The sequence below is a fragment of the Ictidomys tridecemlineatus genome, chromosome 6 (assembly GCF_052094955.1).
Source record: "Ictidomys tridecemlineatus isolate mIctTri1 chromosome 6, mIctTri1.hap1, whole genome shotgun sequence".
NCBI classification, from domain to species: domain Eukaryota; kingdom Metazoa; phylum Chordata; class Mammalia; order Rodentia; family Sciuridae; genus Ictidomys; species Ictidomys tridecemlineatus.
The window spans coordinates 64,083,736-64,110,803 of record NC_135482.1 but is presented as its reverse complement, the minus strand read 5'-3'; the positions used below and the strand labels follow the sequence as shown (position 1 = coordinate 64,110,803).

The window sequence follows — 27,068 nt, the reverse complement described above, 5'->3', positions numbered from 1 at the left end:
ACCAAATTTTGTCACCAGAGTTAGAAACTTGAGGAAGGAAATGGTATCTTAAATGCTGTATTGGTTCTTTGGGTCACTTAGGTGGTGAGCAGAGTGGCCAGTCTAAATACTATCTAAATACTAGGATTTGGTTACTCTGTTCAGCTGGGTCTCTAGGCACATGGGATCTGAGTATGTTTGGTTTGGGTGGCAGAAGAGACACCAAACTTCATGACCCTTGATTCCCTCAGTTTTGTCTAACCAAACACTGAACAGGTCTCTCCAGCTGTGAGAAACAGGGGAAATGATGTTTTTGCTTTGTAATACCCACTTTGCTGGTCGCAAAGTGGCTCACACCTGTAATCCCAGTGACTCAGGAGGTTGAGACAGAAGAATCATGAGTTCAGAGCCAGCCCCATCAAAGCAACTCAGTGAGACCCTGTCTCTAAACAAAATACAAAATAGGGCTGGGGATGTGGCTCAGTGGTTGAATGCTCCTGAGATCAATCCCTGGTATCAAAAAACAACAAAACAAAAAACACCCACCTCTTTGTGGTGTGTTACAAGTATGAGCATGAAAAAAGCATTTGATGGGTTGGAGAGAACTTTGGCTATATCTCTAACATTTAAAAAACATCTACCATGGCCTGAAAAAGTAGTAGTGCATGCCTATAATCTCTGCAACTCGGGAGGCTGAGGCAGGAGGATCAAGAGTTCAAAGCCAGCTTCAGCAACTTTGTGTGGCACTCAGCAACTTAGCCAGACCATGTCTCAAAATAAAATTAAAAAGGTTTGGGGATATGGCTCAGTGGTTAAGCATCCTGGGTTCAATCCCCAGTAGCATCAAAACAACAAAACAAAAAAGAACTACACAACAGTTCACAAAGAATTGTGTAGCACAGTTGTACTGATTTGCATAGATTTACCTCTAAAACAGGATGAAAAAAGCAAATTACGGGGCTGGAGGTGTGGCTCAAGCGGTAGCGTGCTCGCCTGGCATGCGTGCGGCCCGGGTTCGATCCTCAGCACCACATACCAACAAAGATGTTGTGTCTGCCGAGAACTAAAAAATAAATATTGAAAATTCTCTCTCTCTCTCTCTCTCTCTCTCTCTCTCTCTCTCTCTCTCTCTCCTCTCTCTCTCTCTAAAAAAAAAAGAAAAAAAAAGAAAAAAGCAAGTTATAAATAGAGGTATTCGATGATGCCTGTTATTTAAAATAAAGTATTTTAATACACACATACATACACACACACACGCACATTGGAAAAGGGCTGGAAGGATACATATATACCAAATTCATAATTGTGATCATCTTTGGGGAAGAGAGGAGGGAACCAGGTTAAAGAGGAGGTATCAAAGGAAGTTTAACCCTGTCCTGAATATCTCAAAGTTTGTTTTTCAAAGAGCTTGTGTTTGAGTAATACTTCTGTAATTAAAATTGTTAGCTGAATTAATGTATTTGGTATTGATTGCCTTTTATCTTTCTTTGCTTTTCAGAATGTAATGAATAAGATGCATACAATTAGTGTACCCTACTCTGTTATGAAGACCTGTCCTCTGTCTTGGGTCCAGAGAGTCCATGCCCACAAAGGTAGATGCAGACAGCATTTAAGCTTTAATTATGTGGCTGGTTGAATTAAAATTTCTGGAACTTCAAGGGTTTTTACATTACCCCTATAAAGACAGATTTCTGTGTGTTGGTGACTTAACAAATGTTAGAGCTCAGTTACTATGGAATTGGGTATGTTTCTATTTCATTTCAGTGATATTCTTTCTTAAGAATTTAGATGAATTTGTACAAATTTGAGTCCAGATTAGACATATTGCATGCTGTGGTGTCCAGAATTTCCTTGGCTAGGATGCTGTGACCTGTTCAGAGGTCACAGTGAGCAACAATTACATATCTGTCAGTTGTCTAAATGTGGTGCTTTCTTCCTCTGAGTAGCTGGCACAATCTGTTTGAAACCTTTGTCATTTTCTTCAAGTAAGACTTTTGATCCCCCCAATACATAAAAGTGTTTATATTATAGTGTTTATATTAAATATATACCAAATTTAGCAGATGTGTATGCTAACTTTATTTAAACCCTTTGAATTTATAGCCAAAGTAGCTTTAGTAAAATGTCGAGACTTGCACTGGGCTATGATGGCACATCGGGACCAAAGGGATGTAAGCCTGAGTTCTCTCCGAATGTTAATTGTAACTGATGGAGCTAATCCCTGTGAGTATTTCTGTTGTGTGGGCATAGGAATATCCTTTCCTTTGGTGGGATAAGTTTTTTTTGTTCCTTTTTTAGAGTTTTTTTTTAATCATCTACATTAAGATATAATTAATGTACCATAAAACTCATTCACTTAAAATGTACAATACAGTGTTTTTGTTATCTTCATGGAGTTACACAACCATCACTATGACCTAGATTTAAAACATTTTTGATACCTAGGGTTGAACCCAGCGACACTTAACCACTCAGCCACATCTCTAGCTCTTTTTTATTTTTTATTTTGAGACAGGGTCTTGCTGAGTTTTTAAGTTTTTTTTTTTTTTAAATTTTTAATATTTATTTTTTAGTTCACGGCAGACACAACATCTTTGTTGGTATGTGGTGCTGAGGATCGAACCCGGGCCGCACGCATGCCAGGCGAGCGTGCTACCACTTGAGCCACATCTCCAGCCCCGAGTTTTTAAGTTTTTGTGGCTGGCCTCAAACTTACAATCCTCTTGCTTCAGCCTCCTGAGTTTCTGAGTTGCTGGGATTACAGATGTGAACACCATGCCTAGCTCCTTTTTTTATTTTTTTGAGACAAGGTCTCATTAAGTTGCTTAGGGCCTCACTAAGTTGCCAACACTGGCTTTGAATTTACAATCCTCTAGCCTCAGCTTCCCAAGTTGCTGGGGTTACACACATATGCCACCACTGCTGGCAGTGGATCTTAAACCACTCCTTGTTCATTTGTGTTCTCTTTCTATCATGTGACTGTGGGTATTCCTTAGATATAAGATTTACCAAGTTTATGACCTAGTATGTGAACTTTATATAAATTCTCGTAAGCAGCACACCAAAGGAGTTTGCAAAAACTTGTAGAGATCTTACTATTATCCCCTGTTTTTCCTTGTTAGCACAAAAATCCTGTTTCTCTATACTGTAGAGGTAAAGCATTTGGCTCTTTGTCATAAATGGATTTTTATCAGTAATTACATTGATCCTCCTGATTTAAAATATAGACATGGGATTAAATTTAATAAGAGAAAAGTCAGGGGATATCTCATAGAAGGTAGAACTAAGCCAAGATTGGCAATCCTAATTAATTCAGGAAGGGTTTCTAAATTAGGAACTGGCTGCATGTTGCCTACAGTGCTATCTCTGGTATTGATTACTTTGGTAGGCATAGTCTAATTCCAAGTTCTAACTTTAAATAATGTCAGTAACCTTTGATTGACATGTTCAGACTACCCCACAGTGCAGAAAAATGTATGTGAGTGAATGGTGTACTTTGTGAGTTCTCTTGAGAAACAAATATGTCAGCTTCCCCCTCTTTACTAGTTTCATGCAGTAATGACAATTATGTTTTCAGCTTTCATTTGATATTTTCCACCTCATTAGGGTCTGTGTCATCCTGTGATGCCTTTCTGAGTCTGTTCCAAAGCCATGGACTGAAACCTGAGGCCATCTGTCCATGTGCTACATCTGCCGAAGCCATGACTGTAGCAATCCGCAGGTACTATTCACAATGTCAGATCTTGTTGATATCTGTTACAACTTGGGTGAAATGTGCAGTTTTTACCAGGTGATAAAAAGGAATATTATCTAATTTTCAGCTTCATAAACCTGTAAGCAAATAGTAACTTGTAAAATAGTTGGAAGCATCACATTTATTTTTCCCACTGTTGCCCAAAGTATAACCACTAAACTGACAATTTTATTATACTCATCTCATATATGTGAATTAATTGTTTTTGTGGTGTTTTGTTCTTCTGAATTTTTAGTTAGCATTTTGAACTAGAAATAAGCTATTCTTGATTATGGCATAAGTCTAGAAAAACAAATTTATATATACCCAAGATCAGTATATGCTTAATAGCTAATTAAAACTTTGTTTTTTTCACCTGACTGAAGGTTGACTATGTTTTGTACATATAAATTTGGCATATTTTTGGTAAAGAAAAATGGAATTTCTTTTCTGGCCGAAGGAAATTTGTGTTCCTACACATTCATAGTTTTCTCTTGATATAATTTAATTTGCCAAATTTGATTCCCCCCACCCTCCCCAGGCCCGGAGTTCCAGGAGCTCCTTTGCCAGGAAGAGCCATTCTCTCAATGAATGGGTTGAGCTATGGGGTAATACGGGTCAATACTGAAGATAAAAATTCAGCACTGACAGTCCAGGATGTGGGGCATGTAATGCCTGGCGGTAAGTTGTGGGGATCACCACTTAGATTTTCATAAAGATATGTCATCAGAGATTGTAGGGCCTGATAACATAAGAGATTCAAAACCAGGAATCCTAAATTCAGCACTTAACACAATTCATTTCTCAAGCCTCTTGAACAGTCAATTAGATAGAAATATGGTGACTGTTCCACAGTATTATATTACTTATCAACTATGAAGGCTTCCATTACACTTCTTCACATGAAAAGCTAAGTTCTAAGTGATACCAGAGTTGCCTGGTTTTCACTGTAATTACCAAGCCATTGGAACTGTCAGAAAGTTAGTGCATACTGTTTCCATGAGTATTTCAGTTTGACCTATCTAGGGATAACACTTAATTCATTTAACCTATTTCTTTGAACTTTGTGGTCATTTTTAAATACGTCACCCTTCTTAAATTTCAGATAGTTTCAGGGTTATTTTTACCATTTCTTTTGGTATTCCTTTTGTTAAATGGTGCAAGGAATTGAACTCAGGGCCTCATGCACATTAGGAAAGTGTTCTACCACTGAGCTACATCCCTCAGTCCCCTGTTTGATATTCTTTATGCCTCTTAGTAAATTTGTGAAACTCTCCTGGGCCTATAGGATAAAAGTCGTTATTTTGCAAAGGTTTTCCAGAGTCTCTGTCTCTTGTATTTTTTTATGCATTAGGGATGATGTGCATTGTGAAGCCAGATGGACCTCCCCAGCTGTGCAAAACAGATGAAATTGGAGAAATCTGTGTTAGCTCCAGAACTGGAGGCATGATGTACTTTGGCCTTGCTGGTGTGACCAAAAATACATTTGAGGTACATGATGTTAATATCTCATCGGGAAAATGTTTAATGAGGTCACATGTTACTTGGGCAGATCTTCTAGCTAATGGGACATAGGAGAACGTAGAGAGTATTGTGTATTCTGGGAGTATTGTGTATTCTGGTGCTAGATGCCTGTGGTCAAATCCTGGCTCTACCACTTTCTGACTGACCTTGCATGAGTCATTTTAGCTTCTTTTGTGTCCCAGTTTCTTTATCTTAAAATGTAAGTGATAATAGTCCCTCCTTCATAGGGCTATTTTGATAATTAAGTAAGTTAATGTTTATAAAGTACTTAGATCAGCTTCTGGCACATAGGAGGTGCTGTTGTATATCTGTTAGATAAATAAAGGAAAAGAAGCCTCACAAAAATTCATTCTGGTGAATTTGCTATAGTTTGAGCTTTATAAGCTCAAAAGTTTAATGTTTAAGAGTAAAGTGACAGTAGCATATGCTATGTCAGATCACTGATTAAAATTGAAGAACTGTCCTGTTGAGGAGATCAAAATTGCTCAAGTTTTTCAATCTTAGAGTTAGACTGATATTTATTGAGCAACTTTTATGTATCTGGCACTATTCTAATGCTTGGGGTACGTTAGGAAACAAAACAAAGCTCTTAGTAGAGCTTACATTCTAGTTAAGCTAGAACTTTCTAGCTGAATAGCACATTGCTTTCATGCAGGCTGTTTGGCCTATGAAGCCAAGTCATAATGAGATGTTCACCTCGTCAGCCTAGAAATCACAACAGTAGTAATTGGCTGTATTTCATAATTAGGATTAACCTGCCTTAGAGGAGCTTTAGGGACCAGAGATGTTGAGTTGATGGGCTGTTTTCCCTTCACACTAGATAGGGCTTACATGAGTACTGTCCATTTTCAATCCTTTGAATATTTTTCCTATAATATAGACTAGTGATTCTCAAGATGGCAGGACACTTGTGAGAATCAGTATGTGTGCTTATGACACATTTAAGAATCAGTACATGTACTTATGTACCAACAGATAACAGTAGTGAGAGAGTATCACCTATACGAAATATATCTCTGTTATCTGTGCTGTGGTGCCGGGGGGCTGACTGTCATCTTGGCGTCTACACAGCCTAAAATGGTATATTGTTATTCATTAAATGTCCGTTACTATCATTATCAGTACTCTGTTTTTGACCTGCCTACAAAGGTTGTGCCCAGTTGGTTCACATTGACAGGAGTGGGTATTAGTGAACTCTTCAAATATACGTTTACTGCCAGTTTCTTTGTTTACTTTCATGGGTGACTTATTACCTCTCTGGAGTTTATGTTTATTTTAAATCTTTATTTCTTTTTTGGGTGACTTATTACCTCTCTGGAGTTTATGTTTATTTTAAATCTCTATTTCTTTTTATTTCATTTTTTAAAATTTTGTTGGTGCTATGAATTGAACCTAAAGCTTCATATATGTTAAGCACCACTAAGCTACATCCCTCACCCCTATTTCTCCTGTTTTTAAGTGCTTGGACTACATGTTCCCATTGCCTAAAATTTTCTTCATTGAATTTTCTTTGCTAAAAACAAGATCCTTCATCAGTGATTTAAAGTACTAATAATACTTTATTTATTTTATTGCCTTTATTATTTTATTACGTTTCCTACATGGCAGTTGCCTAACCAGAATTCTCAAGACTTAACATGAAAGTGTTAGGACCAAAGTAACGAAGAAATTTTAAAACCTCCAGTATAAATGTAATAATAGCAAAGTAGAATAAAGTCCTAATCAAAAAAGGAGAAGCTACTTCCTTGGCTTTATAAATTAAAATTTCCATTTTTTTTTTTTTTTAGCTAAAATCTTAGATTTAAATCCTAAGAGTTTTTCAAAGTTACTGATATTTCACTAGACCAGAAGATCTAGTAATGATTAGTCAGAAAGTAAAAATGTATTTTAAAGATAAAATTCTGGGGAGAAAAAATTCATAATATGTTAGAACAAATAATGAATTTTCCATCACTGCCATGTGCTTGCTGTTTGATTTGTGGCAAATGAAACTCTGTACCTCATTTTCTCATCTGTAAAGTGGAAATAATAATCTTATTTTGTGCGTTTAACATACTGTAATAAAGCAGGTGTGTGACATATGGTAAGTACTCAACAAATATTAACTCATGTAATTGTTCCCTATACACAAAAAGGTCTTAAAAATTAAAGAGGAGCCAGGTATGGTGGCACATACCTGTGTTCCCAGCAACTTGGAGGATGAGGCAGAAGGATCACAAGTTAAAGTCTAGCCTGAGCAATTTATTAAGACCCTGTCTCAAAATTTTAAAAAGTAATAAAAGGAGCTCAGGATATGGCTCCCCAGGGTTCAATTCCCAGTAGTAGGAGGAAAAATCAGTTAGAAAAAAGAAAATTTATGTGAAACTACTACTTACAAAATAAATTAGAATTGCTAGCAAACAAAGGAAAAGAAATTTAACCATATTACTAATAAGGAAATGCAATTAAACAAGAATGGGAAGCAGGCATGGTGGCTTACGCCTGTAATCCCAGCAACTATATAGTGAGAACTTGTCTCAAAATAAAAATAAAAAAGCTGGGGATGTAACTCAGTGAGATTATTTGCCGACATGCTTAAGGTCTTGGGTTCAATCCACAGTACAACAATAAAATGTATATTCCTTTGTGCCAGAATGGCAAAGTTTGGGAAAATGGATAACACATAGTATTAAGTAGGCTATGGGGAAAATAAACATTCCAATATGGCATTGGTGATACTGATTGATACAAATTTCATAGGACAGTCTATGAGAATTGAAAACTTGTACAAATGCATAAAAACATATACAGTAGTATTCGTTAAAGCATTGTTTATTATATTAAAAAATTAAGATGACCTACCTACCCATAAAAAACTACATTGCATTCTGATAGTTAGGATTTCCTGAAAACTGACTCTAAGTTAGGCACTGTGCTTATCTCTGAAAAATTTGTTCACATTTCTTAATATTTACTCTAAGCCTATATATAGAGGCATTGAGAGTTCTGTTTTCTGACTGAAACTCTTGAGTTTCAGAAAAGACAAGGAACTTGCCCACACTCTATCTTTCTGGTAAGTGGCAAAGATTCCAAGGACTATATTGTCCTATCCCCTTTGAAAGAGTATTCTATGGAGCTATTTTACAAAGTAGGCTAGATCAGTTATTGCCATTTTGGAAGATATCCAAGATATATTGTATGAAAAAGCACATGAAGAAAAAATGATGTAAGCCAGGCCTGGAGGCACCATGCCTGTAATCCCAGCGACTCAGGAGGCTGAGGCAGGAGGATCAGAAGTTCAAAACCAGCTTCAGCAGCTTAGGCCCTAAGCAACTTAACAAGATCCTGTCTCAAAATAAAAAGGGTTGGGGATGTGGCTCAGAGATAAAGTACCCCTGGGTTCAATTCCTAGTACTCCCCACCAAAATAAAGTTATGTATAATATGAGCTCTTTTGAAAAAATGTTAATATACCTTTTAAAAGTTTGGAGAGATAAACAACAAATTGTAAGTGTTTATCACTTAAGGAAATGGGATTGGGCTGAAGATGTAGCTCAGATAGAGCACTTACTTGCCTAGCATACACGGGGGTCTTCAGTTTGATCCCTAACATTGTGAAAAAGTGGAAGATGGAATTACTGGATTCATTATATAATGTTTGTTTTTCAACAAGTATGTGTTAACTGTTCTAAATTTTTTAAAGAGACTTTTTAAAACTCAAATACATTTTCTAAGAAAAAGCAGCTTTTTTTTTAAATGGTTATTCAAAACATTACAAAACTTTTGACATATCATATTTCATACATTCGATTCAAGTGGGTTATGAACTCCCATTTTTACCCCAAATACAGATTGCAGAATCACTTCAATTACACATCCACATTTTCATTTTTTTCCTTTTGCCTTTTAGGTGATTCCAGTGAATTCTTCAGGCTCTCCTGTTGGAGATTTACCATTCATCCGGTCAGGATTGCTAGGATTTGTAGGGCCAGTAAGTAATGCTTTCATGTTGATTTGGATACATCTAATTGCAATATTTGGTCATTAACTCACAGTACAGAACAAATTCCAATTATACCAAGGGTGTTAATTTTTTATTGCCACTTAGCTTCTATTTAGAGCAGCTCTTTTAAGAATATCATAAAGTTTGAAGCCAGGCACCCAGTGATTCAGGAGACTGAGGCAGGAGGGTCAGAAATTCAAAGCCAACCTCAGCAACTTAGCAAGATCCTGTCTCAAAATAAAAAGGGGTAGGGATGTAGCTTGGTGGTTAAATATGCCTAGGTTCTATCTTAGGTACCAAAAAAAAAAAAAAAGTCATAAAATTGACTAATGACTATTGTTTCTATTACCAAAGTTAGTTGACTCTGTCAGACTAAAACATTATCTTGAAATTTCCCTGCACTTACTCTTGCTTTCTTTCTTTGATTTGATTAACTTGTTGCAATGAGTTAAAGGAGTTCTGGAAAAAGTATGCTTCAGTACCAAGGTGTAGGGGTGGGCCTTGTGGCTTAGTAATAGAGCATTTACTGGCACTCCTGAGGCCCTGGATTCAGTTTCCAGCAAAATACACACACCCAGTGAGTAGTAAAGGTAAACCATAATGTATAGCATTAGAAAACATTTTCATACAAATTATCAATACTACATTGAGTATAATAGTAAATTCTTTGAGTGAAAACTATTTGTAACTTAGTAAATGGTATTTATAAGGCACCAGGTTTACAGAGACAATTAGGACAGGAAAAGCTTGTCCTCAAAGGGCTCATGGTGAGCTTCATGTACCCACAGTATGGCAGAGAGCCAGGTCACAAGGGGCATTGCATGATGAAATGGGAAATTAGGATTTTATTTTGTAAATAATAGATAGTCATTATCCTAGCGAAGCTATATCCTCCATTTATCTCTAAATATCTCCTATACTTTTCTTTCTTCTCTTAATGCTGTAAGTTATAGAAGAGAAGATCTAACTTTATTTTATTTCTTCACTACCATTTTTTGGGGGTGGAGGAGAAGGCATAGGTCTAGGAGAAACATTTTCCTAGAAATAGTAATATATACCTGCTGTCTTGGATTTCTTTACTCAACACCAAGAAATTCTCAAAAGACTCAGCTCCTTTTAGCTTATTGCTCCACTAAGAGGTCTAGGATGGAATTTCATCTATCACATCTGCATTCCAAGAAATAAAGAAAACAATGCAGCCTTATCCTCCTAAGGAAGATTCCTTAAAACTGCTGTGCAGTTCTTCCAGTTATATGTTATTGATCTACACCAGTCCCATGGCTCCATCTACCTACATGAGGGGCTGAAATGCTATCTTCATTTTTGTCAACTGTGCCCAGCTAAAAATTGTCTTAATGTGAAAATGGAGAGACAGAGATTGGGGGTCTGGCTCTTTTTCTCTATTTACTCACCAATACCAAAACTTTCAGACTGTATTAGAAATGGCTGGTTCTTCTCTCGTACCTAGGATGGTTCACTAGCTTCTTGAGCATAAAGGTTCTGTCTTACTGCTTAGTCCAGTCAGTGTAAGGCAGCACACTGTGCTTTAGTAAGTCAACAAGTGATTTCATGTGGGGAGATAGTTATTAGATCATTGAACATGTGTATGGAGACCAAAACACTTAGGAATTCTGTAATGAATGAGGAAAGTTAATTTACTACAGATGGGTCTGGGCAGAGCATTTGCACAGTGATGCTTTGGGTGCTTTGAAGGTAGTTTCCTGCGGTTTGGTTATCTTACTGGAAGAGAAAACCTCCTACAGTGACTTTTATTTTATTTTATTACAGAGACTTTTATTAGCCTGTTTCTAATCATCTCAAATGGAGATATCATTACCCTTATAAATATGAAACAATCATTCTCATATTAAAACAGTTTTAATCTCCTCCAAATTCTAGTAGTAAATGCATTTTTTTTTCTTCTCTGCATTCAATCCTTGAATAGATACAGAAGATGAACTAATACATACTGTGGCTGGGAAAATAAACTATACCTATGTGGAATCCTAGAACAAATTCCCTTCTTATATACTGCCAGACCCTATTGGCTATAAGATGCCACTGATTTCCCCCACTGATTTCAGAGATGTCAAAGGGTGAAAAACTTTATTTAAAATCCATGAAATATGAGCTGGCCCCAGTGGTATATACCTGAAATTCCAGATATTTGGGATACTGATGCAGGAAGATATCAAGTTCAAGGTCATCTTGGGCAACTTAGTGAGACCTTATTCTATAATGAAAAGAGTTGGGGATGTAGCTCAGTGGAAGAGTGCTCCTGGTTTTAATCCCCAGTGTTGTTTGTGAAAGAAAAAAAAAACATAAAATATGACATTGTTTTCTTTCTTATGTATCTATATCTTTATATAGCTATATATCCTATAGATATAAATATATATGTGTATATATAGATCTGCATATATCTATGTCTATCTCCATATCTATTATCTACGTATATAGATGTGCAGATTGATTGACTAAGTGTGTGTGTGTGTGTGTGTAGGATCAGATTGAACCCAGGGCTGCACTACATTTTTAGGCAAGAGTGTCTCATATTTTTTGATGAGATTTTTTTCCAAGCAGGAAGTAAAATATGTTTTACTGTTCAAAATATGAGAACCAAAGTAAATTATTGTTAACTTTTCAGGGTAGCTTGGTGTTTGTGGTTGGAAAAATGGACGGATTACTGATGGTTAGTGGTCGAAGACATAATGCTGATGACATTGTTGCTACTGGATTGGCTGTTGAGTCCATAAAGACTGTTTATAGAGGAAGGTAAGTAGTATAGGTTTTAAATATTAATGCTTGTAAAGCAATGCTTTGAGTGGTTTTCTGTAGATTCTCTTTTTAAGTGATGGGGACTTTTCTGTTAAACATAGCAGAAGCCTGCCTTTGAATATATATCTCACAACATCTGATTTTATGGCTATAATTTAAAGGAATAAGATATAACTGTATGCTATATATTTCAGACTTTAATTATTACTGTCTGTTCAATCCTGTAAGAAAGAATTTTAAAACTTCAAACTTCCTACATTTCTTCAATACAGTAATGCCATTCAAACTAATGGAGATAGATGTTGCTCCATAGTTTATATCTAGCAATTATTTTTCTTGTTCCTAATTAAATTATTATACTGTTTAATGTGGAGATTGACATAGCACATAACTGCTGATAATTTCAAATCCTTTGGACAGAGTTAAGTATCTTTGCTTATTAATGCAAGTCCACATATTTGCTACATTTGAGTAGTTAATGTCTTATTTAGCAATTTATAATCATAAGCATATATTTGCATAGCAATCTTGGTGTCCCTTTAGTTTTTTTTAAAGAAATAAGACAGATTAATGAAACCAAAAGGAAAAACTGGTTCCTGAAATGTGTTTTTTTGGTAATGGTATATAACTTCCTATGAGGTATGAATTCCATAGGGTAGACCTTTTATCTTTGGTCATAGTTACATTCCCAGCACTCAGTAAAGTGCCTAACACTTAGTAGATGTTAAATAAATAGGTAAGGATGGAAGAAAGAGAGGCAGGTGAACCACCACATTCAACTCTCCGGTGGCTTCCCATTCTTTCATGTATTCTTTCAACAAATATTCATTGGATACCAACCATGTGCCACTGTTTTAGATGTTTCAGCTGTGGTGGTGAACAAAATAGACTAAGTCCCTGCCTTGGTCTTTGCCCTCACATTCTCACTGTGGGAAATAGTGACCAAGTAAACAGGGAACTAGATAACATGTGAGTGAGTGGTAAGTGTTGTGGAGAAAAAACACTTGGATGGAGGCCTTGCTAGTTTATGAGGTGGTCTGGGAATGCCTCACTAGTAAGGGGACATTTGAGCGGAGACCTCACTCAAAACCAAATCCATCCTCCCTCCTTCAGCCTCCCAGGCCTCCATGATCTGCCCTTGCCTGTGTCTGACTTTCCTCCTGCTCTCTGCTTCACCACTTTGCTCCAGGCACACTGGCCTTCTTGCTGTTCCTCAAACCTGCCAAGTTCGTCCCTACCTCAGAACTTTTTCGCTTTCCGTTCCTTCTGCCTGGAATCCTCTTCCTCCAGATCTTCGTGTGGCTCGCGTCCTCACCTCATTCAGGTCTCTGCTCCAGTGTCCACTCCCCAGGGAGGCGCTTCCCAACCACCTGCATACCACTCCACCCGGGCCCTGCCCCAGCGTGCTTTCTAGTGCACATCGCAACATGGCATTATTATATATTTGTTGGTTTGTTCTGTCTCTAACACATACACTCCATGAAGACAGGATCTGTGTCTTTATTTACCACTATGTCTTTACCATTCATGAAAGTGGTGCTTAATACTTGTTTTTGAATGAATCCGTCCTCATTGTGGTGGTAATGATTGCACATTGTCTTTTCTGAACTGCTTTTTTCTGGGTGGTGTGGGGGGGATGTTTCCACTCTGTAATTCCAGTTAAGCAAAGCAAGTAGGACTGGTTGTAAAGGGAGTCTGATGTGTTTGATCTGTCTCTCTTAGAATTGCTGTGTTTTCTGTGTCTGTATTTTATGACGAGCGCATTGTGGTGGTTGCGGAACAAAGACCCGATGCCTCTGAAGAAGACAGCTTCCAGTGGATGAGCCGGGTGCTGCAGGTGAGCACACGGGTTTTGTTCAGTCCGAAGAGGACGCCACCACTGCTTTAGCACTTGCTGCAATGAAACAGTTTTGCCATCTTAGTTTTTTTCTTGCCAGTCACTGCTCAGATATTCTAGGTAACTGTTATGAGAATCAGATAAATAATGACATGTCTCCTTATGGATAACATACATTTTTTGCTCACATTGCTTAGAACAATTGAACCGACTTGCCTAAGCACATTCTTCCGTGCCTACTACCTATGAAAGTTTTAACTGTCTGTATGTGAATAAATCCACACAGTAATCAATTCACTTGTCAGCAGTTATTCATAGTGTTACTACATGCCATAAGTGGCACCTCAATGTGAATATAGATATTATTATTATTATTATTATTATTATTATTATTAAGTAGGAGGAGATGCTAATTGAGATAAACCATGAGGGAAAGAGAATGGCTTAGGGCTCAGTATAAGGGAGATGTTTTTAGTGGGGAGCAGGCTAGAAGGGACAGAAAACCCCCTACTCTTTGTTTAGATTTGAATCTCCTTACCAGATATGTGTGCTTAGGAAAGTGACTGAACCTCCTAACATGTAAAGTGGGGATAAAATGTCTGTTTCACAGAACTATTGAAAGGAGTTAAGTGAGATAATTGAAGTGTGTAATACCTGTATTCAGTAAATAATGATGGTGATTCTTAGCATTATCTCCAATAAGGAGATTTGAAAAGTTATCTTAAGTAACATTTCCTTTTTAAATTTCTACTATTATTATTATTATTATTATTATTTTGTACCAGGGATTGAACCCAGGAGTGTTTAACCACTGAGCCACATCCCTAGCCCTTTTTGTTTTTTATTTTGAGATAGGGCCTGGCTAAGTTAGCTAGGCCTCACTAAGTTGCTGAGGCTGGCTTTGAACTTGCAATTCTCTTGCCTCAACCTCTCAGGTTGCTGGGATTATAGACATGCACCACCATGCCCAGTATAATTCCTGTTTCCCTACTCTTCTCTTCTTTTCACTCAGCATTTATCACCATATAAAGTTATATTTATTGTTTTCTACATCTGCTGTAGATCCCATGAAGGCCAGCACTTCTCTTTTGTTTACTACTCAGTCTGCAGACCTGATAATTGTGCTAGCACTTATCATACTAGACTCAGTAAATATTTGTTGGTTAGGTGGATGATCCAAAAAAGTGTAGACTGTCTTTGTAATAACAACTTATATATTATTGGAAGTGTTCTCAGTGTTTGTAACTTCTGTCTGAGGCATTTGGATTTATTAACTACCAGTTAATAGTAATATTCTAGAAATTGTGCAAGCATGAGATAAAGTGATAGGGCTTGGTGACCTTTAAGATTTCTTTCTAAACTCAGGGTCTGTGATTCTGAATTATCAACTGGGGGCCTAGGAATATAGCTCATTTGGTAGAGGGCTTGTCTTGCATGCACAAGGCCCTGGGTTCAAACCCCAGCACCACAAAAACAAAGCACATCTATGAATTATTAGCTGGTCTGACATACACTTGTTTAATATAAAATGAAAGAAAAGATTTTAGAAATAAATATAGAATCTTTTCAATCTAATTTTTTAAAGAAAATCTATTGAATATAAAATAGGAAAGAATATGTAGGACTGGGCTGTGCTCTGAAGATGGCTAAGGGGCAAACCTGAAGATTATTTTCTTACCATTCATGTTTTCAAACAAACACAAACCTATTTGTTTTATTCAGAATGAACATTGGAGCATAATGGTAGAATATTATGAATTATAAATTTTTTCTATTATATAAAAGTGAATATAACTGAAATTTCCCAAAATAATTTTAATTATTCCCTGGAAAGCAAATTTAGGAATTACCAGTCCAAATACTTATAAAAGTCATTTGAGATCTGATTTGTATATGAAGTGAGAGGCCATTATCTTCCCAGGCTTTGTGATTTCTCAGTTTAGACATTTGGGTCCATAGTGAATGATAAAGGATACCATAGAGGTTAAAGGCCAAAGGCGGCTTAATTCCATGTTTGAGTATAATCTAAATATGAGGTATCTAACTCATCACCTGCTAAGGAAAGGTGATCAGTAGATGATTTACTAGACTGCTTACAATACATTTGCTAACTTTTTGTTTATTCTAAAAGACAGCAACTTAAGAACTACCAGACTTTCTATTTCTCAGTTTTGGCTTATAAGATAGTCTGAGGATATGAGTTTCAAATCTATTCCTTTGCCTTTTTTAAGTTGTTTTTTAATAAAAGGCCTTGTCCATTTTTTTTCTTGTCCATCTTTTATAACTGACCTTTATTATAACTCCCACTCCATATTCCTTCTAAGGTTATATGTACTTTTTTGTAAGGTCTTTATTAATACAATAGAAGCCTCTTAACTGCTATTTTAGAAATGGTATTAATGGTTTTTCAGTTTTAAAAGGTAGTTGAAGCTGAGCCTGATGATACATACCAGTAGTCCCAGCTACTAAGGAGAATAAAGAAAGAAGATCTGATCACCTAAGCCCAGGAGTTTGAAACCAGCCTGGGTAACATAGTGAGATCCTATCTCAATAAATAAAATAAGTAGTTGGGCATGATGGCACACTGAAATTTCAAGAACTACAGAGGCTGAGGCAGGAGGATCAAAAGTTCAGAATCGGCCTCAGGAACTTAGTGAGACCCTAAGCAACTTAGCAAGACCCTGTTGCAAAGTATAATATAAAAAGGGCTGGGGATGTGGCTCAGTGGTTAAGTGCCCCTGGATTCAATCCCCAGTACCATAAATAAATAGCTCTGTAAAAATAATAATCTTATTATAAGATTTTAAAGCAGACAATCATAAAGAATACTTTAGATATTCTTTAAGTATTACATTTTAACACAAAGCATAAATGTCTGTTCATTGGATGTAGAATAGTATGTATGAGTGTACCAGTTTGGGTTCCAGATAACTTACTTTCATAAACTATACCCAAATGCATATCTTTAGTTTCTAGTTTAATTTCCTTAAGTTGGAATGAGAACATAGGTATATTGGAAAGGTAACTTGAATAGATAATTTGTACTTTTTGGATTAACTTGCCTGTACCTATCAGCAGTAGTTTTTTAGGAGCTCACCTTTAATATGACTTTACAAAAGCCGAATAACTCTTTCATTCTTTTTGCATTTATATCTGATCAATTGATATAACATCTAATTAAACTACGTGAACATAGTAACTAGAATAGCTGTCATGAATAGTGTAGAAATCAGTACAGTTGACTTTCAGTAAGCATCCAGTGACATGGCCGGGAGTTGAGTGCACTGAGGGTAGTGTGTGGTCTCCAGTGCTCATTGCACTATGGGCCTCACCCTAAATGTTCTGCAAAGTGTAGTTTTGGTATCATGGTGGATCACTTAAGTGGGGGCCGGTTTAGAGAGTGTCTTGTTTTCCTAATAACTAACTTTGTCCCTATTTAATTAAGCTATGTTGTACAGGACAGAGGTTTTAAAAACTAAAACAAATTCTCAAGATTTTGACATAATCATTTAAAAGGGAACATACTGAATCTGATAAAAGGGTATCCACCTCTATTTAGATTGTATATAATCTCTCTTCTGTTAATTTCTGTTATAGTTGAAAGATATATGGGATCTTAATGATTATCTTTAGATCTTCAGTTATATGAGAGCTTAATGATCTATCATTCTAGACCTAGAGTGGATAAATAAAAACCCTACAGTAAAACAATGGATCGTGTCAAGAGTATGTCTATTGTAATAAAAATAACCTCACTGAGTATTTTTTTCATATTTTTCTAGGCAATTGATAGCATTCATCAAGTGGGAGTTTATTGTCTTGCTCTGGTGCCTGCCAATACATTGCCAAAAACTCCACTAGGAGGGATTCATATATCTCAGACGAAACAGCTTTTTCTGGAAGGATCTTTACATCCTTGCAATATCCTCATGTGCCCACATACCTGTGTGACGAATTTGCCAAAACCTCGGCAAAAGCAACCAGGTAATATGCTACCTTACAATCAATAAGCCTCTCAGAATGATTCTTTGTTTAGAGTTAGACATTACAAAGACCAGTAACTCATGAACTGCATCAGCTGACCAAAAGCAAGGAAGTTTGAGACCCTACAGAATAGGCTTCTTTGGGTTTACTCCTGTTCCCTCTTCAGAGTTCCCCTGGGTACAAAGTATGAGTCAAGATGATCAGAATCCCTCTGCTAGAACTAGAATAAAGGCAATTCTATAAGGGAAGATTCTGATAACAAGAACAGCTGGTGTTTAGTGAGTGCTTCCTAAATGTCAGATACTAAGCATTTTACATATATGATCCTAAAACTTTACCATTAGCTGTGGATAATAAAATTCACATAGCTAGTTAGTGGCAGAACTGAAATTCACACTTCATGCGACTAAAATTTCTTTGAAACATGATGGCATACTACCTTTCTGTTGAGAGTCTTTTACCTAGATTCATGCCTCATTTCTTTTCAGCCGTTAGGGTCTGAGTTGGGCCTGTAATACATCTGAGGAGTAGAATCTTTTTTTTTTTTTTTTTTAAGTTGTGGATGGGCAGATTGCCTTTATTTTATTTGTTAATTTTTATATGGTGGTGAGGATCATACCCAGTGCCTCATGCATGCTCCCAGTGTTTAAAAAAAAAAAAAAAAGATAAATCCAACATGAAATCATTACGTTTTATTGATACTTTTTTCATTTTAAGGCTCCTAGTTTCATGTATATGCTTGAAACACATGAAAGCCAAAGTCTGGCCTCTGCCAGTTATTCACATGTGTATGTATACACACAACATTGTGCATCAGCCTCCAAATGAGAAAAGATGACTGTGGGAGAATTAAAAAGAGAAGAGAAGGTGTGACATTTAATTATATTTCTGTGAGACAGCTTTTGCTGAAAGAGAAACATGTTGTACCATAATGTATAAAGTAAGCCTGTGACTCTAGAATATTGCCATCATCAGGATATTAGATGGTGGAATGAGACAGACATCATTACCTTAGGTGACATGTATGATTGCACAAATGGTGTGACTCTACATCATGTACAACTAGAGAAATAAAAAGTTATGTTCCATTTGTGTACAATGAAATGAAATGAATTCTGCTGTCATGTATAACTAATTAGAAAAAAATGTTAATATGAAAAAAGATGTTAATATACCCTGCTCTGCAGTAATTAATGGTCTGCCTGATGAAGATCTTAGGTTTATCCAGATGTTATTGTCACCTACCCTTAAGCTATTGACAATATGTATAGAGTTAAAGAATATATGATTTTTATCAGTTTCTGCTAGTATTCTGAAGGGGCATTCAAAAGCAAGAAGTTTGTGTGTTAGTAATCAAGAAATGTATAGGGGCTGGCTTGTGGCTCTTACCTAGCACTTACCTAGCATGTGTGCACTGAGTTTGATCCTTAGCACCACATAAAAATAAAATAAGGGTATTATGTCTATCTACAGCTAAAAATTGAAAAAAAAAAGAAAGAAAGCAATGTATAAAGAAGTATTTGCAAATACATTAACTGCCTAGGTATATGGCAGATACATAAAAACACACATGGGACTGGGAGCCGAGCTCAGTAGTAGAGCATGTGCTTAGTAGATGTGAGGCCCAGGGTTTAATCCCCAGCACTGAACACACACACAAATCATTTCTCCAGCTCCAAAGTCTGTTAAACTACAGTTTCATATTTACTTGTCATATGAGTAAAATCTTCTTTTTTAAAAATTCTGGTGATTGAACCCAGAGGTCTTTATCACTGAACTATATCCTCACATCTTTTTTTTTTTTTTTTTAATTTTTAAGACAGGGTCTCACTAGGTTGCTGAGGTTGACCTTGAACTTAGATCTTCCTGTCTCAGTCTTCTGAGTTGCTAGAATTATAGGTCTGTGCCAGGTGTAAAAATCTTATTTTAAATAGCATTTAATGTAGGATTCTTTTAACAAAACATGTGTGTTGGAGATACTTAAAAGATATTGCTTAAAAATATAATAGAAGCGTAAGCAGTGCTTTTGCTAGTCAAATTTCATCTTATTTTATCAAATAATAAAAACCTATATAAAACATTTATTCCTAAGCTTCCAAAGGCATAGCAACATTTCATCCTGTCTGGTGAAAGCATTATGTTTGATTTAATATTTTTGCTTTTTATTGTGATTGTCTGCTAAGATCTTAGTTGGATACATATGTATAGGACCAAAGCAATCTGAAAATCATGATATCAACTAGTGGAGATGATGAGGGAATAGCATGAGAATTTAGGATTTGAAAAAAATAGAGAAAAATGGACATGATTAAGAAGTGAGATAAGAAAGGAAAGGAGAGGAAAAGGCAGATAGAAAAGTTGTTAAAGGCCAGAAGCAACAATCCCATTGAGATACCTATTGGTGCTTAGTTTAAAGAAGAAGAATGTGTCAAATGAATAAAAATTTTTGGTGGGGGGAATTTTAAACAAGAATCAAGGGGCTGGGGTTATGGCTCAGTGGTAGAACACTCGCCCAGCATATATGAGGCACTGGGTTTGATCCTTAGCACCAAATATATATATGTGTGTGTGTGTGTGTGTGTGTGTGTGTGTACAAGGAAATGAAATGCATTTTGCTCTCATGTATAACTAATTAGAAAAAAAATGTTAATAAAAAAGATGTTAATATACTCTGCAGTAATTAATAGTCTGCTATGTGTGTGTGTGTGTGTGTGTGTGTGTGTGTGTGTGTGTATTGTGTTCATCTTAAAAAAACAAAAAGGAATCAAGTTTATTTCTTTCTTAGGTAAAAGAAATTCAGAGATAGACAGGCCAAGGCTAGAATGATCACTTTGCAATCACGTTCTTCCAGCATCTCATCTTTTTGCTTTGGTGTTATATTAGCCAACTGTTTTTATAGATGTGCTATATAACAACTCTAAAACTTGGTTCCTTGAAATAATAAGTATTTGTTTTTCATTGATTGAATACAAATCATCTCAACTTGACTTGGCCCCAGGCTGCAAGTTAGGTTCAGAAATAGCCATGTGTTTCCTCATGATGGGACTAGCCTCTACTTAGGTTGTATTTTTCTCAAGGCAGATGGCAGAAGAAGAACCAGCCAAAGCACATAAGATATTTAAAGCTTCTGTTTCTTTCAGGGTCTCCTAACATTTCATCATCCAGAACAAGTTAGACCATACCCAAAATCAGTGTAGCAGAAAAGTAGAATCCTTCCATGTGATCACAGCTAGGTCAGGAAGGAAAAGAAGGAGTATGAGAAAAAGGAAGGAAAAGAAGAAGTATGAGAAAAAGGAAAGAAAAGAAGGAGTATGAGAAAAAGGAAGGAAAAGAAGGAGTATGAGACTGTCTCAGAGTCTGTTAGGATCCCTGACCTCTAGCCATCATTTCTGATTTCTACATCATTTTGTATTCTGGCTAGCAAGTAGCAGAAAAGGGTAAAGAAATAAATGGTGGGCAGGGATTGTAGTTCAGTGTCAGAGGACTTGCCTTGCATGCATGACATGAGGCTCTGGGTTTAATATCCAGCACCCCCCCCCAAAAAAAAAAGGAAAAAGAAGATAATATTTTCCCTTTAAACATGTTTTCTAGAAATTGCACCTGCTACTTCCTCTTACATGTTAAGCCTTTCACATTATAAAGAATGTAGTCTTTAGGCATGTGGCACATGTCCAGCTAGAAATTTGGGATTGTGTTATAAATAAAGAAGTGAAAAGCAGGCGTTGCGGTTGACAGATAACAGTTTTTACCATAAGCTTACCAAGTTTTGGAAAGAAACAAGAAGATATGTTTACAGGAGCAAAAGTATCTATAGTTAGCTTCTTGAAGTTATTGCTTTCAGTATTTTTCACTCTGGAACCCATAGAATCAAGAAATATGCTCAGAAGAATTTCAAAATATTGCTGCTAAATTGTTTTTGTCACTTAAAATTGACTTTTTAAAATGCGATGCCTTTATTAATTTTACAATGTGAATTCAGGATTGTACAATTCACACAAATGTACTCTGAATTCCTACATACGTAAAGATTCTCTCCAAAGTGATCTAGCTCTAATTTATTATATAGTTTCATAGATAGGATTATTGCATGTAGTACTTAAAATTGTATTAGACAATTTATAAACTAAAACAGTTTAGCACTGTTGGAATACTTTACCTTTTTTCAACTTTTTTATTTGACTTTTAATCTTTCTAAACTTTCATTTTGAAATAATTTCACACTTTAAAAAAAAAAGTTGCTTAATGGTACAAAAAATTCCCTTATATCCTTTATCCAGCTTCCCCAACTGTTTACCCCTTTTAAAGGTGATTATATGACCTACGTCATTTTGTTTCATCTGTTTTAATAACTTTAGGATCATCAGATTTGGATAATACTTAGCTGGTATTAAGTTTGATATATTACCTTTCTGCCATCTTCTTAGCTTATTAAGGTAGAGTCTTGGTCTTCAAGTAACCCTAGCACTTCTTTCTTATTCTCTTTTTCTTCTTCTTCTTCTGATGCTGGGGATTGAACCCAGTGACACTTTACCACTGAACTTTTTATTTTTTTATTTTGAGATAGGGTTTTGCTACATTGCCGAGTCTGGCTTTGAACTTGTGATCTTCCTGCCTCAGACCCCTGAGTAGCTTGGATTATAGGTGTACACCACCACACCCAGCTCTAACATTTTTTTCTTAAGAGTTGGAGGGATGTATGGATTGATTGCTTGATTGATTGATTGTATTGGGGATTGAACCCAGAAGCACTTTACCTCTGAGCCATATCCACAGCCCTTATTTTTATTTTTTTAATTTATTTTTTTATTTTTAGTTGTTGATAGATCTTTATTTTTTTATTTACACGTGGTGCTGAGAATCGAACCCAATGTCTCACACATACCAGGCAAAGGCGCTACCACTGAGCTACAGCCCCTTATTTTTTATCTTGAGACAAGGTTTCACTAAATTGCTGGGATTATAGGTGTATGTCCATTGTGCCCAATGGATGTCCCTATTTATTTTGAAGTGTCAAGTCCATGGAAATGGTGACACAATAGTACACCTGGGTACCTTCCCCTAGATTCACCAATTGACTTTTATTTTAAACTGAACTCTGAAAGTAGATTATAGACAGTTTGACACTTCACCCAAAAGTATTTCAGCACATCTATTTCCAAAGACCATTTCTTATAAAATTTTTCTAATCAACCATGATGTCATTATTCTATTAAGAAATTTAACCTTAATATGTTATAATCTAATAACACTCAAATTTCTCCACTTGTTTATTATACTAATTTTTAAATTCAGTATCTCATTAAGGTTATGCCTCGCATTGGCTGTCTTTAATTGTAAGCTCCCAGCCTTATTTTGTCTTTTGACATAGATGTTTTTGAAGAGTTAAGCCAGTTGTCTTGTGGAATGTTCCACATAATCTGGATTTTATTAACTTCTTGAAGAAAGCACTTCTGATATTCCCAATAAACTTACTCCCATTCCTCATATAGCAAATTTTTTTAAGACTAGATATTTATTACAATTAATACATTTTGATTAGAGCAAAAGAAATTATTTATCAGTGGAAACCAGTGCAAAGGCAGTTTCTCCGGCTGAAAACTTCCCTGTATACCCTAGCTTCAGTAGCCTCCTTACTTCCATTGCTCCCCTAACCATGACTCTCCTGTGGTCCTGTTTTGTCTTTTTCTAGCAGTTCCTGCTACCTGACTTTGTTTATATGTATATATACTTCTTGGTTGCCTTTCCTCTTAGAATATAAGCTCTATCCTGTTTGATTACTGCCTTCCCAGTGCCTAGAAGAGTGCTCTAGTCATTCTATTATTGAATGAATGGTTGAACCAGTTTGGGTCAGTCAGGAAATGCTTTGCGGATAGTTAGATTGAATTGCTATTTTCAGATTGTTGATTTTTGCCTCTACTTACAGGTGTAGGCCCTGCTTCTGTGATGGTTGGGAATCTGGTTGCTGGAAAACGCATAGCACAAGCTGCAGGAAGGGATCTGGGGCAAATTGAAGAGAATGATTTAGTGAGGAAGGTAAGTGTTCCAGAAATGCTGAAATTTTACCAATGAGTCAAGGACAGAACTTATATTTTAGATAGCAAATAGGGGATACATTGCTTGAAAGTTGCTGACCATCAGTCTTTTTTCTGCTTTATGATTTCAGCACCAGTTTCTGGCAGAGATTTTGCAGTGGCGAGCCCAGGCAACTCCTGATCATATACTCTTCATGCTGCTAAATGCCAAGGTATTAAAAATTGAATTGCATATCTAATTAACTGAATCCTACAGGAGTACCTTAGGCACTCTCAATCTCTTTTCTTTCATCAGAAAATTTCTAAGGAAGGAGTTATTGTTTTTTCCTTGTTTTGACACATGAGGATAAATTATACAATCACTCTTAAGATTGAAATGAGACCTCCCAGAGGGCTATTTAATACTGTCTTTTCTTGTGTTATAATCAAGTCTTCTTTGGTTCTGGGGCTGTAGCTCAGTGGTAGAGCATTTGGGCACTGGGTTCGATCCTCAGCATCACATAAAAATAATAAATAAAATAAAGGTCCACCTACAACTAAAAAAATATTTAAGAAAAATAATCAAGTCTACTTTATTAAGAATGATGGGGCCAACAGTGCAATTGTATAAATACACAGATGTATAGAACATATTATGTCATATTTTTTAATCCAATTTGACTTTTAATTATTTGATTTCTTCCAAGAAGAAAATTATTTTACCCCCATATTTTAAAACAAAACCTATTTTTAGTACTTAAAGGATTTATTACTGACAGATAAAAAATGAATTGAAAATTATATAGGAGTACATTGGCTAGGTTTGGTAGCCTGTACCTATAGTCTTAGCTGTTTAGAACACCAAGGCAGGAGAATCATGAGTTCCAGGCCAGCCTGGGGAATATAGGAAGACCCTGTTGCAAAGAAGGGGAAACAAAAACAAAAAAAAAAAGAAGAAGAAAGAGTATATTTCACTACTGGTTCTAATCAATGGTTTATCATAATGTTGTGGATTTGTTTTTTAAAAAAAAATCTTTTTTTTCCTTCTCTTTTATATGTAGATGATCACAGTACCTTTATTTATTTATTTTTATTTGGTGCTGGGAATCAAACACAATGCCTCACACATGCTAGGCAAGCGCTCTACCATTGAGCTACAACCCCAACCCTCATGGGTTTGTATCTACATTACTAGGGATTAAACCCAGAGGTGCTCTACAACTGAACTACATCTCCAGCCCTTTTTATTTTGTATTTTGAAGTAGAGCCTTGTTAAGTTGCTGAGGTTGACCTTGAACTTGTGATCCTCTTGCCTCAGCCTCCCAAGACACTTGAATTATAGACATGCAACACTTTGTTCAACTCCATAATATAAGTGTGGGTTTTATTATGGGTTTATTTTTTGGGGGGGGTACAGGTGATTGAACTCAGGGGCACTCAGCCACTGAGCCACATCCCCCAGCCCTGTTTTGTATTTAGAAACAGAGTTGTTGAGCACCTTGCTTTTGCTGAGTCTTGCTTTGAACTTGCAGTCCTCCTGTCTCAGCCCCACAAGCCACAGGGATTACAAGCATGCGCCTGGCTAATATCGTATTTTTTTTTGGTTTTCCATTCTGTGGTAGTCTGATATATTTTCTTTAACTTATTAATGATTGAGTCACAGATTGAAAGTATTGTGATCAAATTATAGCAGTTCTCGACAGCAGAGGCAAATTGGAAAAGCCTATTGGATTTCTTAGGGAACTTAACTGAATTGCCCTTATCTGCCCTGTCTTCATATAATCTAATTTTTTTGGGGGGGTGGGATTCATTTGTTTGTTTGTTTTGAGAATGTGTGTAGTGATAAATCTTAATGAGAGAAGTATGCTGTGCATCAAAGTGAAAATTATTAAAAAATTTTTAAGAACAACTGCTTTTGTGAGACAAAACTCTGATACTTCCTTGCTCCAAATATTCAGGCAGTGGGCTTCTCTTCAAGTCTGTGGATTCATTCACTAAGGTTCTTATACTTTATTAAGAAGCCATCATTTTGGGGCTGGGGGTGTAGCTCAGTGGTAGAGTGCTTGCCTTGCATGTGTGAGGCCCTGGGTTCCATCCTCAGCACCACATAAGAATAAAAAAATAAAGATATTGTGTCCATCTACAACTAAAATAAAATATATATATATATATATTTTAAAGCCACTTCCCACCTCACTCCCAGGCTTGGATATAGTTTAAGTTGTGGATGTTGTGAAATCCATACCCCAGATATTTGTTTGTGAGCATAAATGTAAATTTGTTCTTGTTTTAATATACATGATTGACTGCCCAAACTGCGTATAATTCATTTAATTCTATATATTCTTGTATTTTTGCCTTGGATAAGCCTAGGCCACCAGATTATTAACCATACATTGTTCCCTCGTGCATAGAATATTGTGTTTACTAAACTAAAATTTGCTCTTGTGCCATGAACCAGAATGATTTTTCTCCCCACTGTGGTGCTAAGGATTGAACCATGGGCATCCTACCACTGAACTATATCCCCAGTCCTTCATTTTTTTTTTTTTTTTTTTTTTGAGACAGGGTCTTACTGAGTTACTGAGGCTGGACTGGATCTTGTGATCCTCCTGCCTCAGCCTCCTGAGTAGCTGGGATTATAGGCCACTCTGCCCAGCTCAAAAAGAAATAGCCTTATAAATTTAACCCTGACTTTAGCCAAAGGAATATTAATTTTAGTGTTATGACCTTAATGCTGAAAATAAACAATCAACTAAATAAATTATGGTATATAGCCATTAAAAACAGTGTTACAGAGGAATATTTGATGACTCAGAAAATATTTATTATGTATAAGGGATATAAAATGTAATAATTGAATATGTACTGAAGATCCTATTCTGGATATGAGGAAACCAAAGCACAGAGATTATAGAGCTAATAAGTGATAGGAGTAGGAAATTAGCTCTTTTTTTTAACATTCAGTTTTTGATTAACAAGTATAAATTATACATATTAATGGGGTACAGTTTGTTATTTCAGTGCATGCATACAGCATGTACTAACCAAGCAGAAATTAGTTCTTTACATTCATTTGAACCCTAACTTGTGGAGTACACATTCTTAACCAAAATGTTGTGCAGCCTCTGGCAGATAACATGATACCATGTTGCGTGTAAATTTACATATAATATATATTTATTTTTAAAAGACCAGGTAATAGTACAATCATCTGGAGTATGATTTGGCATTATCCAGT

At 36.1% G+C, this 27,068-nt stretch overlaps 1 protein-coding gene across 6 annotated transcripts in view; it reads left to right on the top strand.

Annotated features, from left to right (window-relative positions):
• Nucleotides 1–27,068, top strand: part of Dip2b (disco interacting protein 2 homolog B) — a 239,212-nt gene that overhangs the window by 176,720 nt on the left and 35,424 nt on the right. For 5 of the 6 annotated variants that reach the window (XM_078014696.1, XM_021726156.3, XM_078014694.1 and 2 more), the window contains 11 exons: nucleotides 1,478–1,571; nucleotides 2,083–2,202; nucleotides 3,586–3,700; nucleotides 4,254–4,393; nucleotides 5,067–5,203; nucleotides 9,125–9,205; nucleotides 11,865–11,992; nucleotides 13,718–13,832; nucleotides 17,615–17,816; nucleotides 23,740–23,849; nucleotides 23,980–24,060. In XM_078014696.1, the coding sequence (XP_077870822.1) occupies nucleotides 1,478–1,571; nucleotides 2,083–2,202; nucleotides 3,586–3,700; nucleotides 4,254–4,393; nucleotides 5,067–5,203; nucleotides 9,125–9,205; nucleotides 11,865–11,992; nucleotides 13,718–13,832; nucleotides 17,615–17,816; nucleotides 23,740–23,849; nucleotides 23,980–24,060 (1,323 nt within the window). The remainder of the gene's footprint in view (nucleotides 1–1,477; nucleotides 1,572–2,082; nucleotides 2,203–3,585; nucleotides 3,701–4,253; nucleotides 4,394–5,066; nucleotides 5,204–9,124; nucleotides 9,206–11,864; nucleotides 11,993–13,717; nucleotides 13,833–17,614; nucleotides 17,817–23,739; nucleotides 23,850–23,979; nucleotides 24,061–27,068) is intronic. The other variant, XM_078014695.1, reaches the window with a different exon arrangement.